Source organism: Urocampus carinirostris, chromosome 14 (assembly GCF_059441175.1).
Source record: "Urocampus carinirostris isolate Australia breed hairy pipefish chromosome 14, RoL_Ucar_1.0, whole genome shotgun sequence".
In the NCBI taxonomy this organism is placed as follows: domain Eukaryota; kingdom Metazoa; phylum Chordata; class Actinopteri; order Syngnathiformes; family Syngnathidae; genus Urocampus; species Urocampus carinirostris.
In genome coordinates, this window is record NC_142362.1 from 22888378 (window position 1) to 22906414 (window position 18037).

General features: G+C 40.6%; 1 protein-coding gene across 1 annotated transcript; it reads left to right on the top strand.

The window, feature by feature from the left end:
- Positions 1–14134: 14134 nt before the first annotated feature.
- Positions 14135–16679, top strand: sox1a (SRY-box transcription factor 1a). Its single transcript, XM_088352531.1, has one exon. The coding sequence runs from the start codon at positions 14489–14491 to the stop codon at positions 15557–15559; it is 1071 nt and encodes a 356-aa protein (XP_088208657.1). The 5' UTR covers positions 14135–14488; the 3' UTR covers positions 15560–16679.
- Positions 16680–18037: the final 1358 nt, after the last annotated feature.

The window sequence follows — 18037 nt, forward strand, 5'->3', positions numbered from 1 at the left end:
ACATTGGTTGTAAACAACTTTTTCTAAATACGATTTTAAATTATTAACCCAAGCCCTTACTTTTCTCCATATCACAAAAACATGGTATTTGAACTTCTTCCATTTACTGCAATGTTCCCTTTCGGTTTTGTTTTCGCTCGACGGCAATTCAGTGTCCTCAAGGTGCAACAAGCAGGCGTGTTTTTCAAGCAAATGGGCTTTAGGGTGTCTGGGCTGAGAAGGCGTCTAAGTGCCTAAGTGGTTAATTTGCGCGGCCGCCTTTTTTACCTCCGCACAACCTTGCCGTCTGGAGTCACATACCCCATTTGAATCTCCCCCCTCCCCTCAAACTTATAAACGTGCAAGATTTCTATTTTTTCCATAGTGTGAGAGCAAGGTGTTCACTAATGTGCTCTGACCTCGTATTTCCGCTGTTCATAAAAGTGGACTCCAAATGCTTCCCCCCTTTTCTCCCTTCGTCAACCCACCCCCCTTCCCTTTCCTCCATACATTTTTCTTTGGTTTGAAAAGACTCCCCCCAACCCCCACCTTCGCCTGTCGTGTTTGCTGGGGTTTGGCCTGGTAGCCATTAGTGTTACACCCCATTACATCAGTAATGACTCACGGCGAGCTCTAATTAGAGACGTGTTAGTGAACTGTCTTACTCCTCCTTAGACTCTTCATCCCCCATCACCGTGGAGACGCCATTAGCACCTAAATGTTGCCGCTCCTGCCTGTTACTGACCACTTGGGGAAGTAGTTTTTTGCCACTAATTGATAACCAGGAACACTTCGTAAAATCTTGTATTTACAGCAATCCCTGCTACTTCACGCTTGGGTTATCACTGGGTCACTGCTTCACGGATTTTTAATTGAATTGGATTGTCTTTATTTTCATTGATACTAACGTATCAATGACAGACAGCACACAGCAAATGCTGTCACGGGGGCAGGTTGTATGCTATTAGTGGCTTGTTTTATTAGAAATGGTAAATGGTAAATGGTCTGCATTTATATACCGCTTTTCAAGTCAATGAAGACCGAAATGAATTAATCAATTAAATCAGACCATAGGGAAAGTCAGAAGAAAGCAAAGAAATGGTGATCACTACGAAGTGCTCTGTGGATTGTTATCAGGTCTGGGAATGGAATAAGGTGGGCCTACGTAACAACCCTCACAAGCTACCCCGGCGGAGCCTGTATTTCACCAACGCCAGATCCATCACCCATGAAACAGATGACCTGGATCTACAACTTGTGGAAAACTGCTACATTCTGGACGGTTGTATTTCATTTATCAAGGAGATGTGGCCCAATCCGAGGATAGCTAATGCTACCATGCCGCTAGCCATCTGCTGTCTAAATCGCTTTCTTACACTAACAGGAGAAGCCCTCCAATTTGTTGTACTTTTGTATAATGACAATAAAAAACATTTATTAAGATGTGTTCTGTGATTTTGTTTGTAGATCTATAGTTGTTATTTTGTTATAGATGTATACTTTCAGTTGGTAAAGACGTCATCTGGAGGTTAGTTAGCTTTTATGAAGGTGCAACGCTACTTTAGAACTTTTCGCGGGGGTTCTGGTCCCCCTTAACCGCGATAACTGAGGCATTACTGTAATTGTCTTGTTAGATATGCAAGTAACATAAAAAGGAAAATCCAGCTACTTTTTAAATGTTAAAGGTCATAATTTGGTTCACACACTGCAAAGAATACATTCTTAATCAAATTGCAGAAAATGTTGCTCATTCTTAATACATCCTATCTTGTTTTAAGAATGTTTGTGTTGTATGTTCAAAAACATAGGAAACAGTGTCCTTGAAATAAGAAAAAGCAGATGGTAGGTAATTATGGTCTCTCAAAAGGACACTATGTATTATTTAGCGTCCTCATGGGTTCAAAAACAATTAGTTAATTAAAAAACAGAAATATTGATTTTAATAATAAACAAAGATACATAAATTGTCGTATAAAAGTGCATTTTTTTAAAACTTGAAGGTCGAAAAGATAGCAAGTATTTAACTTAAAGTGAACCTCACTTGGAGAGGTATGACATAACTGCCATTTGCTGTACCCAAAAACACCAACTGGGCAACAAAATGAGAAGAAAATGGTATGGTTTGGTCACTTTGAGTCTCTTATTCTTCCTTGTGTTTTGTAGCATTAATTTTATGTTGCACTACACAATACATTAACATCTAGCGGTCAAATAATAAATTCTGTCCGTTCAAAGAATTATTTTCAACCCAGATAAGAAAGAAAATATAGCAACTGGGGCAGCACGGCGGCGCAGTGGTTAGCGCTTGTACGGCACAGTTCATGTCATGGGAACCTGTCGCGGGTTCAAATCCAGCTCCAGACTTCCTGTGCGGAGTTTGTATGTTCTCCCCGTGCTTGCGTGGGTTTCCTCCGGGCACTACGGTTTCCTCCCACGTTCCAAAAACATGCATTTCAGGTGAATTGGCCGGTCCCTAGGTGTGAATGAGCAAATGAGTTGTCTGTCCCTGTGTGCCCTGCGATTGGCTGGCAACCAGTTCACGGTGTCCCCTGCCCACTGCCCGGAGATGGCTTGGATGGGCTCCAAGTATGGAGCTACTGTACTTTTCTTATAGGTCTTTGAATTTATAAAGATTAGGTGAGATCACTTCATTTATTATATTGAAGAAACTGGAAAAAACATATCAGGATAAAAAAAACTTTTGCCGCCTCGGGACCAGGATAACTTGCTGTGGTTGACAGAATAATGAAATCTGGTGTTTAGTACAAGATCCTGAAGGAGACCATGGGCCGACTGTTTGTGCCCTCAAATTCAAGCGCTCTTGGATGATGCAGCAGCACAACGCCCCAAAAAACAAAACAAAAAAGTCCACCTTAGAGTGGCTAAAAAATAAAATAATGAAGGTTTTGAAGTGGCCAAGTCAAAGTACGGATTTAAATCCAATAAAATGCTACGGTGAGACCTTAAACAGGCATTCCACTTAACAAAACCCTCCATAATGGCAGATTTGAAAACATTTTGCAAAGAAGAGTGGGCCAAAATCTCTTCACAGCATTTTGAAAGACTCATCCCCAATTATCGTGAACATTTAGGTTCAGAGGGAAATTGGTTTTTCACACAGGGCCAGGTAGGTTTCGATTTCAATCAGAAACCTTTGAGAGTGATAAATATGCAAAAAACAAAGAAATCTGGAAGGGGGCAAATACTTTTTCACAACACTGTGTAAATCAACTAGTATGACATCCATTCTATTCACATTGCACTACCTGCATCACATCTTAGATCTGTTTTTAACCGGGCTTAAGACTTGTCTACATTCTGCTTTCAAGGTTTTCAGGTCGGAGGTCTGTAAAGAAGAAATGGCCTCGGTCCAACGCAAAGAACAGTGAGGTAAGACATCATTTGAACGCGCAATTATTGTCAGTTTAAAAAGTAAACCAACGACAGCATGTTCCTGGGAGATTTTACCACATTTTTATGTGGCACTTACCCTCTGACGCACATTCTGGTGATCTATTTTTGTAATCTCTTAGATCTTGTGATACATATCACACAGGCTACTTCAGAGGTTTATTTTGATGCAGGTTGAACTTCGGAGGGGCTGCTGACTATCGATCGTTTTCTCTTAATGATTCCTTTCAACGATGGTGCTTGAGAAATGTAACATGTTTTTCCCAATATCGCTGTTGAGCCTGCCCCTTCATTTATAATTTGCGAGGCAAAGTTAAGTTTGAAAGTGTTTGAACACCCTTGTTCTTAAAAGAAATTCCTCAAATTATGTAGAGAGAATGCAACTGCTCTGGTTCTACATATAGATGAACAGCCATTTAAGAATTATTTTGTTTGGAACAAAGGTTTATTATTAGATAAGGTTTAGAATCTGCCATTATGGAGGGTTTTCTAACATGGAATGCCTGTTTAAGGTCTCACCGTAGCATTTTATTGGACTTAAATCCGTACTTTGACCTGGCCACTTCAAAACCTTCATTATTTTATTTTTTAGCCACTCTAAGGTGGACTTTCTGTTTTGTTTTTTGGAGCGTTGTGCTGCTGCATCATCTGGCAGAGATGGGAAGCTGCGTCGTGGCCGTCATAGACTTTCTGGACTAGTTTACAGGCGGGGGGCATCGTAGGTGTCATGCTCTTTCCAGACATTTTCAACATCTTACCTAGTGTTTTCTATTCTGTGTACAGTAATGCTAATTGTGATTCACCCTGGTCAATCCTGGAAGGGGGATTACCAACCTGTGCAGTCCTTTGAGACATTTTTGTGATTAAGGGCTGTATAAATAAATGGGACTTGACTTGACTTGACTACTGAAATATGTGAACTTCGAAAAGTGAAACATCTACTGAATAGCATTAAAAGGTTCTAAAAGTTTCAAAATATATTGAAAAGTGTGAAAACAAACGTAATCAAACACAAAAATTTTTGCAAAAGTATTCCGATATGATCAATATTTTCTAATGGCTCTGTCAGCCCAAAAGAAATATTTTCTTGATATAAAAATCACAATTACATAAACATTAACTGAAGGAAACTGGTATTATTCCAGCACCATTGGTTGCATATAGTTTCAATATCAGCAAAAGAGGGTCACATTTACTCGAGAAACAAAAATAATAATAGCAGTCTTCATTTACTCACCTTAATTTATTTTTGAATACAATAAAATAAATGAGAGGTATTGTATTTTTTGCACTATAAAGCGAACCGGGTTATAAGGCACACCGCCCCAAAATATTTTTGGTCATATATTTTCCATACATAAGGCGCAACCGACAATAAGGCTACAGTGGGAACGTCAAAAAAACAGTCAGATAGTTCAGTCAAACTTATTAAACCCTTGACATTCCGACGGCTCGCAAAGAAGCAAATACCTGTCTCAGAAACGTACGGACACGGTGTCTGTACGATGTCACCAATCACTCAAATACGTCAATCCACATATCATTAGGAAGGTCAAACTCTTGTGATTCAAGAAATCAACCATTTCTTAGTTTCTATTTTCTTTTTCGCTGGCAACCGTGTGGACAGGAAAGTAAGAATTTCATTGTGCAGGGAAACGTGGCTCTTTACTGTGCATATGACAATAAACACTTTGAATTGAATTGAAATTAATTTAGAAATAGACTCATCACAGAAACAACAAGATCAGTCTAAAACAAGATACTGGGAAAATATAAAGCCGGGGTCGCTCACCAAAGTCATCTTTCAGCCATCACGTTCAATAATAATACGCAACCATGGTCCTCTTACATCCGTGAGTGCAGTAAATCCAACCGTTTAAAATAGACACACTCCAAAACATACAACAATGCCGACAAATAAACGGGAAAAAAAAAACGCAGACAAGCATCTGCATGGATAGACGTTGCTTGCTGCTAGCTGTCTGTTTTGTCCCATAATTCCTGTTTACAAATACAGACTCATAAAAATGTTTTCTCCAGGCCATAGAGCAACCTAAAAGTAATTCAGATCTTTTTCCGCCAATTGCAGGCTTTGCTTTGCCCTGCTTTAGCCTATGCGAGCCCTTTAAATGCTAAAAAGGACCTGCCTCCTTTACCTCCAAATAACTTTAGCTAATAGTGACCGATTCAAATGATCATTGACACAGTGGTTCTAAAATGAAACACTGTTATGTATATATATATATATATATATATATATATATATATATATATATATATATATATATATATATATATATATATATATATATATATCTCATCTCATCTCTCATCTCATTAGCCGTACCGCTTATCCTCAGTAGGGTCGCGGGGGGCTGGAGCCCATCCCAGCAATCATCGGGCAGTGGGCAGGGGACACCCTGAACTGGTTGCCAGCCAATCGCAGGGCACACAGGGACAGACAACTCATTCGCTCATTCACACCTAGGGACAATTTGGACCGGCCAATTCACCTGAAATGCATGTCTTTGGAATGTGGGAGGAAACCGGAGTGCCCGGAGGAAACCCACGCAAGCACGGGGAGAACATACAAACTCCGCACAGAAAGTCTGGAGCTGGATTTGAACCCACGACAGGTTCCCATGACATGAACTGTGCCGCACAAGCGCTAACCACTGCGCCGCCCTGCTGCCATATATATATATATATATATATATATATATATATATATCCCAGCATGCACCATGGACTACTTCTTCTGTGGGGGAAAATCGAGTCAGCGGCTCCTTGCCTTAGTTGCGAGACCTTGCGATTCAATATTGATCCATATACAAGGCGCAAGGTCAGCTTTTGAAAAATTATAGGTTTTTAGATGTGCCTTATAGTGCAGAAAATATGGTAATCCAAACTGAAAATAATACACAACCATTCCTATCAAGTATCAAGATCATCTCAGGGGCCATAGAAAACCTTCTCACGGGCTTGATTCAGCCCGCGGGCCTTGACTTTGTTTATTTTTTTATCTTAATTATTTGTTTTTTTCTGGAGTAGTTATGGAATGTGTCTAAACTGTTAAGAAGACTAAGATAAGCATCAACTTTTTTCCCATCAACCCAATTTGTCTTTATTTCATTGGTCTACTTTGACGGTTGTGTTTTAATCTAATTGTAACATGTTTTCTTAAAATAAAATGAGCAAAAACAAATGAGGCTGGCAAACTTGTTAACTACTTAAAAGGCAAAAAAGAAATGGAATCTTACGTGCTGGTATATATGATTTGTGATATGAAAATAATGTTCTATAGGCCACTTCTTTGTACTGTTGAGGGCTGCACAAATCCCTAGTGATGTATAATCATGAAAACATAGAACATGCACAGAGGTACACTGGTGTATGTTGTTCAACTTTTCACATTCTTAGACATGGAGCAGGAGACTCTCACCCTCCCAGGTCCAGTCCAGTTTTTCGTCTTCATTCAAACAGCGTACAATTATTTCTTCCTGGAATAATAATGGAATGTTTCTCGGGGGTTTGTCAGCAGCGATAAGATGATTATCTGGAAGGTCTGTGGCACATTGTAGAGAGAGTCTGGCCCGTGCCGTTTGGAGGAGGTAATCCCGGGTAATAGCATTACGGACACAGTGTTTTCCTAAAGAACCATGATTATCCACTGCTTTTCGCCGGCGGATTGACATCGGCCTTCTCCGGTCCTCTGGAGCCCCCCTCTTATTGTGTTCCTGCTTGTTTCGTCAGAACAGTGGTGGTGTCTTCTAGTCACTGACTCACTGCTTCATTTAGGCTTTACAAATGGAAGTAACTCCAATGGGACAAATTGCTTAAATACAAGATTAGCCTAGATTTGTACAAGACACTCGAAATAAGAAGAGAAGACGTTAAAAACAGTTATATTCCATAGCTTATGAATGGCCTATATTTCCTGTTGAGAAAATCTGTGTATTATTTGTTATTTCAACATCCGTTACGGCCTGGTCATCCTGGAAGGGGGATTACCTCATCTGCGATCCTTCTCAAGGTTGTTGAGGTTTTTGACTTTTTCCTTACCCTCATGTAGGTTTTAGATCAGGGGATGGTGTAATAGTAGTCTATAGTTTGCAATAAGCTGTGGTCTGTGCGGCTCTTAGAGACTCCTTGTGATTGAGGTTTATACAAATAAACAAGACTTGACTTGACATCAATGGATTTTGAATTTGCAAGAGGGACAGGGAAAGAAGCCTTCAGACAAGAAACTTCAACCTGTTACAAAGTCCTTCCCCCTAGCCCTTTCTTTTGATGAAATCTCCTAGGTTACAAAAGCTGATCCGCCCTAAAGGGTGTAGTAATCAAAGAATAGCATCATGATTGTCGGATAACGACAATGATTTAACTGTCAAAATAACAAACATCAGTGCACAATGATGGGCAAAATAAGGAACTGGAATCCTATGAAATGTCCTTTGCAAGTGTACAACATAATGAACCGAATAAACTTATCAGTTGATGTGTTTGCTTTACCTCTGTTGGACTTTTCACAACTGAATTAAATAGTGTAGAACTGTGATGGATACATTATCTTCTTCTCTCTTACCGCATTTACATTCTTGCCAATGTAGTTATCGTATTTTCACGACCATCAGGCATTGTACTGAAAGGCGCAGCCACAGTCACAATTACATATGCCATTTCTGTATTCACCACACACAAAAGGCGCATCTTAGAATGCACACGCCCACACTTCACCCTTTCACTACTATTGCCCGCAAAAACGCAAACAAGTGTACAGGTGTGTATTTAAAAATATAGTGGGAGCAAAACTGAGTTTGGTTGTGCTTTATTCGGTATCAATGACAAAGTATGAACAATGTTTTTAATCATCAATAGTCCTGATTATGGTAAAACACACAGACAAGAACAAAAATAGAGCGGGAACAAAACTTTTTGTTTTGGTAATTGTCGTCAATTGAAGTCATTCAGGTCCTCATCTTCTGTTTTTTGATTGAACATTTGGTCAGGTAAGTTTCATTTTCAGAGTCACTTTCTGTGCTGTGCGGCTCATCGGAAATTTTGTGAATGCATAATCAACAGTGCCAGCACACAAGATAGCCCAAGCATCTACAATCCACTCAGAATTATAGTAAGGAAAATTTTCATTGTTTCACTCGTTACTTCACATCGGCTGTGAAGCCCTGCACAGATGAAGCGCCATTAGCAAGATGTCTTTGGTGATCAGCGCTATTGGCATACGGCACAGTCACCTGCACACCAGATGTCACTTTGAGACATGCTTTAACTTGTGTTGATAACATGTTTGTTTTGGATCTTACTGAAAAAAATGAATGTACTCTATGTGAGAAGTAATGCATGCTAAAAGAAGACAACATGCCAATGTGAAAGAGACAGTGGAAAGGTACTCTCCTGATTGCAAGACCAGCTCTAAGGAATGTGGCACCAGCCGGCAAAAACAAAACGCCAATCTGTGGTGGCAGATAACGTATGCCATAGAGGTAAGATTTTAGACCGGAGCACAAACCCGGCCCAAAATTCAGGTTGGCCTGGGCTTAAAATCAAATAAAATCAGAATGTTCGGCTTCAGGCCGGGCCGAACATTTGTTCCACTAACTTTTTTTTATAATAATCCACCGGGCATAGTTCTATTCTTTGTGGAGGATCCGTGACACAGATAAGTGCAGGGGATGGAGTCTTCAAAAATTACCCTTTCTGCCTCCTCCCAAGCCCTCACAATGTAATATAAAAATTTTGCTTCAGACTTGGTCCCTTAAATCATGGTAACTGGTCGGACTCGGGTTGATTCGGGCTTTTATACCCGCGGGCGGTGTTGGGCTAGATTTTTTTTCCGCCCAGTCTTGCTTCTAGCATGCATAAAGTCACACTTCAACAGCGATTGTGATGGAATAAACCACGACGTGATGTTCAATTCTGCACATACTAACTCACGGAAATATCTTTTTATGTACTTCTCGTTTTATTCAGGTGTTGCCACAACATACCCAATTATGCAGTTGTTCTGTAATCTTTACATTGCTCTACGTGGTGTTCTGATTTACTGTCGGAAGGGATGCTTTGAGTCTTGTCAAAACACCTGCAAGATTCGGTCTGGACAAAGGACTGGAGTGAAGCTTGGGAATTTTCCACTAACTTATGCCCTTTGGTAAATTAATAATGTCAGCCATTTTGAACATGCACGTGTGAAACCATGATTACACCATTGTCCATGTATTCACAAGCCCAGAATATTCTGTTTCATTTATTTTAGTTGTGTGATCGTAATAAAAACTTAAAACTGCTTACTCCAAAACTTTTCCGTCTTGTTTCGCAACCCGGATGTTGATTTGAACATGCGGAGAGAGGAAAAGTCTGTCCTCTCTCAGTTGCCATGTATTTAACTTTCACTCTGTATCCAGATGTGCATGCAAGCTGACCGGTTTGCAAATGTGAATGGCTCTCCCTCAAATAAATAAATAAAATAAAATCATCCAATTCTGTCCATCCCGATACCTCCACGTGCAGATGGTGGTGAAGCTCCTGACAAGCGCGTTCGTGCGTCATTGCGCGTGCTCTGAGCTTGTCACAAGCACGTGTTTACAAGCTGTGCATCCTCGCGTGGAAACTGAATTTGGTGTCGACTAGAATTTAGTAAAAATCCACTCGAAAAAAGATCCAATATTTTTTTTCACCATCAGGTATAGCAAAATGAGGTAGGGGGGATTTCAACAAGTCTTCCAACGCGGCCCATCTCTTCAAATGCGGCACAGCATCCTTTCACAACCGATCCAGCCCAATCACGCTGGAGAGCCAAAAACGCTCTATTTATTAGAATATGTGTTTGCTATTGTTTGTCGCCTTGCACACAAAAAACAAGGGACCCCCCCACACACCCTGTCCCTGTCCCCCACTCCCTCTTCTCTTGGACCATTATGTTAGCAGCAAGCCCCCTATTTTCTAGAGCGCAGCAGCAACTTGGAATCGGGTTTTTTTGTGTGCGTGCAGACAGTTTTGTGTTCGTGCGTGTTTTGGTAAGATTGCCATTCTTTTCTTGTCCGGCCCACAGTGGCGCAGTGTATTTGGCTCGAGTCTTGTGCGGGCATCGCATGCCCAAGTCTCGGTGGCACCGATTGAGCTTGATAGTGATCGACCGTTCGTGTGCGTCATTCGCCGTTTTTTCGATCTTGGGAAGGTTTCCACCGCCGTATTTAGGTTTAAAGAAATCTACCTGCTTTGTCTTCAGTGAAGAAGAAGTGGACGCGCAGATAGACGCGTAAGTAGTGAAGAGAGGGGGAGTGGTGACTCGTGGGGGGTCCTTGTTTTGGGTCTCTACGAATCATGCGTTGTGTGCGTAAAATGACTTTGACGCGCCAGAGGAGGTATCGACGCGTCAATTGTGATGTGATTTTTGGGTTCCTGCGTTTTATTTTTGTATGTATGGCACAGAGCTGATCGCTATATAGACGAGCAAGAAACTTTTCCCGTCGCGGGGAAATGTTTTTAGTAATTACGTATTTAAGTGTTGGTTCCACGGATAAATACGTACTTTGTGGAATTAGCGTGTCACTTTACAAGCTCCTTACCACTCAAAACTCTCGGAAGGCTGCTTTCTGTCTCCCGAGACACCCAAATAAATCGTTTTAAGACTAGCATTAAAACATGAAAAATTACACTTACAAGTAATGATTTTGATTAAACAGCTTTTGATTTTGTGCATTTAGATTTTTTGTTTGACGCAAAACTATCTATTAAAGAAAAATCATCAAATTATTTAAACCTTTCAGTTGTTAGATATTCATCATATCAGATCATTTAGATCATGTTTTTGTATATTCAAATTACGAGGACCTAAAATAGAAAATGTAGTCAAATAAAAAAAAGAAAAGGGGCAAAATTATCTGCAAACTTAGAGAGAAAGTTCTTGTAAAGATTATTCTATATTGTATTTTATTCATTTTTTGCACTGAGCAAAAATAATTGAAAAAAAATGTACTTTTAAGGGGCTGCTGCGCGGTAATGGCATGTCCGGCAGAAAGACGCTTTACAACGGCGACCACATGACGAAAGTGGTGAGTCAAATCAGGAGGCTTCTGATACATGGAACATAGTACTATCAGTTTCATTACGAATAGCAAATCCCTACCCCCAAAAAACAGGATGGGCGCCGCCAGGCTGTACCTCACATTGTTTATTTGCTGTTAAAAGTGTCAATAAAATGGTTCAAACTAAAAAAAACTTGCCCAAGACACACCACAGAAGGTGGTGCCCTAACTGCTCAAGTGGTTAAGGGATTTTTTGGGGGGTTTGAACAAATGTATTGACACTAATAACAGAAAACAATCATGACAATCTCAACAGCAATTAAGCACATTCACAATATTATATTTCAATTCTGACGTTTTTAACAGCAAACACAATGTGAGGTTTGAACAACCTTCTCGAAAATCTTGATAGCAATCGTGGTTAAGGGGGGGGGTTTGGGATTTTTAAGGGTTATTGATCGATCCGTAAACCGCAAAACTAGTCTACTACTTGCTCGCATTTGTACGTTTACTCTCTGCAATGCGAGGCCATGCAATGAAACGTCACAGCGTGGTGCTTATCGTCATAAAGGTTAATTTGCGTGAATTCCATCCGTTTTGTAACTCTGCATCATCGTTCTGCAAATAGGATTCATTTTTTAATGACTTAGAAAAGCTTTTTCCCCTTTTGAATGACCAAAATAATGTTGACTGATATACATAAACAGGACAAGACTTGTATCACGTGATGCTTTCATTACTACAGGAATACATTTCCGAATACATTGGTCCAATTTGAAAGGAAGATTAGAACCTTGTGTTTCATTTATGGAAAAACATATTAGTAATAATCCATGATAAATACATAATACATAATTGATACTTTTTTGTACCCATATCACAACAAGCACGCTTCTACTTCTTTTTGTGGAATTGTATTTCATTTTTTTATTTAAAACCACGTCAATAATGTATTTTCTATTTTCAAAATGTTAAACATCAAAACGGGATTCAGAATTGTTGAATTATATATTATTAAATATATATACTATACATTTGTTAAAGAATTGTTCTCACTGTTGTCCAGTAGAGGCAATTTCGATGTAAAATTTCTCTAAAATAGCTCCAAACTGCAAATTTATCATTGAGATTAACACTAAGAAAGAAGTCTATATTTTCACACCCAGAGTGTCAATTTAAAACGTATATTGCAGCATTATGACTCCTTTCAATCTTTTATTACGGTTTTAAATCAACTTCTGTGTGTCTGTCCTGTGATATGTAACATTATGAAGTGCTGGCACAACACCAATAGCAAGTGTAAAAAAAGGGCACACTAAAATGTGTTAAATTGTCCGACTGGAAACATGTAAACACTTTAATGTTCGTCTAAAACTGGCAGTTTTGCTGGAAATCGCCCACTAACTAACTAACTAACTAACTAACTAACTAACTAACTAACTAACTAACTAACTAACTAACTAACTAACTAACTAACTAACTAACTAACTAACTAACTAGCCATCTAACTAATTACTTTCAAAAGTGTCAGAGAAAGCAAAAGGTGATGCTTGACTGATTCTGAAGTGAGCCTTACAGGTAACCCCAAAAATGTATATGAAGCAAATTATGTTTTTTGCAATATATGAAAATGAACAGTGTTTATTTGTAAAATGTTTAATGCTATAGCCCCAGGGGTTGGGAACATAAGGCTCGCGAGCCAGATACGAGATTCTAATTAGGGTGTATGCAAAGGCAAAGCAACACAATAAATCAATTGTTTGGTCTAAAGTATATTTGGAAGAGTTTCAACTACAGTTTACACACAGATTCCGTTTCGGCTCTAAATCCCTGGGGTATCCTTTATATTAAAGCAGGTTAAACAATCCATATTAACTGTTGAGATGATGAAAACCCACAGAACAAGCTGTAAACACCCGACAAAGCCACCCAAGCACCCGGAGAAATTTTATTGGGTGAGTGGTAGGGATAGGCAGATCTTTACACATATAGGGCACTCCTATATCTGTAACTATCTCGTTTGCAGTACTTTGTGACACATTTACAGGAGAACTCTACTTGCATCTTTATTGAAACCATTCGACCTCAAAGGTACAATGTGTGATGTTTGACCACTAGATGGCACTGTAATGTCTAAGGCGGAAAAAACACTGAGAAATGAGCACAACATAGCAGCAAGATGCCAGTCAAACACTAGGTACGTATTCCGCTATGTACGAAAAACACAATTCTCAACCAATATGATTTTTTTACAAAAATAAATATCAATATGATCAATCATATATTTTGTCAGTTATTCAAATCAATGTTCTTTTTTTACCGAATGAAAGTTTTTAAACCACCAGGTGACAGTGGATATCACACACTGGCCCTTTAAGTAACTGCAGGAGAATGACAAATTTTAAGTGCTATATTTGCTGATGTGGGACACAGGCGATATATCAATTTATAGATTTTAAATCATGTTGTCATCAAACGTCACATAGTGAAATAAAATGCGCTAAAGAAATAGCGTTTGTCTTTTTTGGTGTTTTGTTGAATTTGGTCCAGACCTCTGCTATAACCTTCGTTCAATTTCACAGTTTTTAATCATTCATGGAAAAAAAACGCCGATTTTAAAGGAAATGACAAATAAGGAACTGAAAATGATAAGTTTGGGGATAATTGGGTGAACGAAAAGTACTATTTTATTGGGAAATATGAATGTTTTACTTGCTTCCTGGTCTTTATGAGTGTTTTGCTTCTGGAGTCAGCTGACACCCCTACGCAAATGAGAGCGCTCTGCGGCTTGTGATTGGCTGCCCGCGCCACATTTAAGCGCTGTCAGTGCCCGCGTCACATGGCCGCCGCTGCAAGCAACTTGACAACTGCAAGCGGCTCCAGTTTGCATTCTGTCACAGAGGACGCGCAGAAGAAGGGGCGACGCCAGGGAAAGGAGCCCTTCTGGGAATATTGCTTATGCTTTGGCGCGCTTTAAAAACCCTTGAAGCCCCTCACCCAAATTGATTGCGATACACTCAACTTTCTTTCCTGACCCCCCACCACTCCAAGCAAGAATGTATAGCATGATGATGGAGACCGACCTCCACGCCCCCGGCCCCCAAACCAACACGGTTGGAGGGCAAACGGGGCCCAACTCGGGTTCTAAAGCGAACCAGGAGCGCGTGAAGAGACCAATGAACGCCTTCATGGTGTGGTCCCGCGGCCAACGCAGGAAGATGGCGCAGGAGAACCCCAAAATGCACAACTCCGAAATCAGCAAAAGGCTCGGGGCTGAGTGGAAGGTCATGTCCGAGGCGGAGAAGCGGCCCTTCATCGACGAAGCCAAGAGATTGCGGGCCATGCATATGAAGGAGCACCCGGATTACAAGTACCGGCCCCGGCGGAAGACCAAGACGCTCCTCAAGAAGGACAAATACTCACTGGCAGGTGGGTTACTGTCGGGAGCCGGCGGGGGAAGCTTGGGAATGAATCCCTCCTCTGTGGGGCAGAGGCTGGAGAGCCCGGGTGCCCCCCACGGAGGCTCTGCAGGCTCCGGTTACGCGCACATGAACGGCTGGGCGAACGGCGCGTACCCGGGGCAGGTTGCCGCCGCCGCTGCGGCCGCTGCGATGATGCAGGAGGCGCATCTTGCCTTCGGGCAACACCCGGGTAGTGGTGGTGCGCACCACCTTAACCACCATCACGCACACCCGCACGCACACCACGCACATCACCACCACCACCACCATGCGCACAACCCGCAACCGGTGCACCGCTACGACATGAGTGCGCTTCAATACAGCCCGATTTCGAACTCGCAGGGCTACATGAGCGCATCCCCGTCCGGGTACGCCACTCTCGGGTACCAAGGGTCCGGAGTGTCCTCATCCTCCTCTTCTTCTTCGTCCTCCTCCGCCGCACTTGGCTCGCTGGTTAAATCGGAACCCAGCGTGAGCCCGCCGGTGAGCGGGCCGCCTCACGCACGGGGCCCCTGTCCCGGGGACTTGCGGGAAATGATAAGCATGTACTTGCCCACCGGGGAACCGGCGGACCCCGCCATGCAGAGCCGGCTCCACGCCTTGCCGGCGCACTACCAGAGCGCCGCGGCCGGAGTGAACGGGACCGTCCCACTTACACACATCTAAAAAGAAAAATCATCCAACTCAAGTATTGCAAGTGCAAAGGAATCCATAACCAAATATTTACCTCTTTTCTAGCCCCTCTCCTTCAAGAACTACCTGTGTTTTGTACAGAATGTTTATCAAGTGTAAATGAAGGCTCTTTTTGGGGTTGCCGGGGAAGGGACACAAACCCAATTTTTTGTTATCATCTTCTAATTTACGCTTTATGTTGCACCTTGGGAATAACCCCCTTTTTCTCGATTTTCTGTATAAGTTATTAAAATGTTGGTACAATAATATAGAAACAAAAAAAATCCAATTTTAAAACTTTGTGTTCCAGCCCCCGTTTTATTGTTGTAACACTCTTATTATTGTACAATTGTGAATAATTTAAATTTTGAAAGAAGGATGACTTGGCAACGTGCTGTTGTATTTATGTGCTTTTCCCGCAAGTGAAAAGCAATGACCTACTGCAATGATTTAAAAAAATTGAATGGAATAAATTTCACGAGCTGTTGCTTTGGATTCATCAGAAAAATTACTGGAAATGTTGAAAATGTATTTCAGACTTAGAGCGTGCAACGGAGGCATTCGGCCATACAGTTTTGACGATTTAAATTGCCTGTGCGTTTAAAAAAAACATTACTTTGATTTAGTTGTTTTTTTTAAAGCATAATTTAAAAACATTTTTACTCTTCATTTTATCTTATTTTGTTTTGTTTTCGTTTTTGGTCTTACAAATGTCGCTTTAAGGCCTAATCCGATAAACCACCTGTTTAATGCTATTGGCAAAATAATATCAGTTTTGCTCTCATTCGTTCCACTTAAATCTTAATTTTCCCGATTGCATTTTTTAAAACAGCATGTGTTTATTTATTTTTGTTCGTAGTTAATCATTTATAATGCATTTAGTGTTTATAATACTCTCGCCGTGCACTATTTAAACGCAACTAAATAAAAAGTTTGTGTGAGACTTTGGTAGATCATATTAAAAATAATGAAATGTTTAATTCTGATTCAATGTCTGCTCCAAAATAAATGACACATTTTGCCTGTTTAAATTGACGTGTAAATAAAATATGTACATCTGCTGCAATATTTCAAAATGACGATCAATGCCAATTAAAATAATTCTACTTTGATACACGAGAGTCTTTTGATTTTGGTTTGGTGGTTTGATTATCAACTCAACGAGCCAGTGACGATCAAAATAATTCAATTGTGATTCATTTTCTCCGCTTCAACTTTTAAAAGCGGGGAAATAGTTACGGCAAGTCGCGTGCTGGGTAATTGACTGCTAATTTTTACTTGGGTGTCAGTTTGCCATGTTTAATTTCCGTTTTTATTATAATTGACACTCCTAATTATTAGGTTAAAATCAATTTATGTTTTTGTAATTAATGCTATTTTTTGACATGCCCGCAGTTGGATCTGGCATGAACATACTCTTTTTTTCTTAGTGAATGAAAAATGATGCAAATGCGGGCACACTTTATACCTTACTAAACCTTCTTGTTGTCTTAATGACCCACCACTATTTTCTAAAGCCCAGGGGAAAAACATAAATGGTATTTTAATAAACCTAATAATCAATTTAACCCTCTTGTTTTCTTTAGGTCACAATGACGCGCCAATGTGTTGTTTAAAACCCAGAGGGCAAATATGTTTTTTTAAGTTAGAGTATTAATACTTTTCCTCGATTGCCGCCACGGAAATTAAATTTGTTTTTTTTTGCATGTCCATGAAAACTGTATAAAAAAATACGAATGGTCCTTAAAGGGGGGGGGTCGGTTTGCGCAAGAGGAAGATGATGCGTTTTGGATATCAATTAAATAGGTGTTGTGAAGAAAATAACAAAACATTTGGAGCAACTATATGTATATTTTTGCTTCGATTAACGGACACCTGAAGGGAGTACGTAAGGATGTGTCGGTTATTGTTTTTATTTTTTAACCGTTCCTTATAAATCTCCGCAAAAAAAAAAAACGTGCGCCCATGTTATCTTGTACGCATGCAGGCCACTGATATATTCCCAGCTCGGGCTCCGGTTTGCTTAAAGCCCCGATCCCTTGCACTGCCATGTCCTAAATGGGGATAATTAGCGTCACTTTATCACGCCTCTGCATATTTTCTGCACGTCTCCGCCTCCCCCTTTTCCCTAAAAAAATATGGGGTGGGGGGGACGGCAGCAGGCTGCACTGCTCTGTCACAGAAGATTATGGAGACAGATTGCACAGAGCGAATGTGTCGAGCGAGATTAGCGCGGAATAGAGAAAGCAACTGGGCCAGTGAATGCCTCCGAAGGGGCCTTATCGTGCAATTACACGTTGACATGTTTAACAATCTTGCTGCCTCTTAATCCTGCACTGATGCTGCTGCTTGCTGCTTTTGCGCGCTGCTACAGCACCCAAACGCAGCACCGGCGTGGAATAATAAATAAAAGTTAGCGGGAAAATTGCTTTATTTGGGAAGTTTTGCCCCCTTTTTTCAGGACGCTAGCAA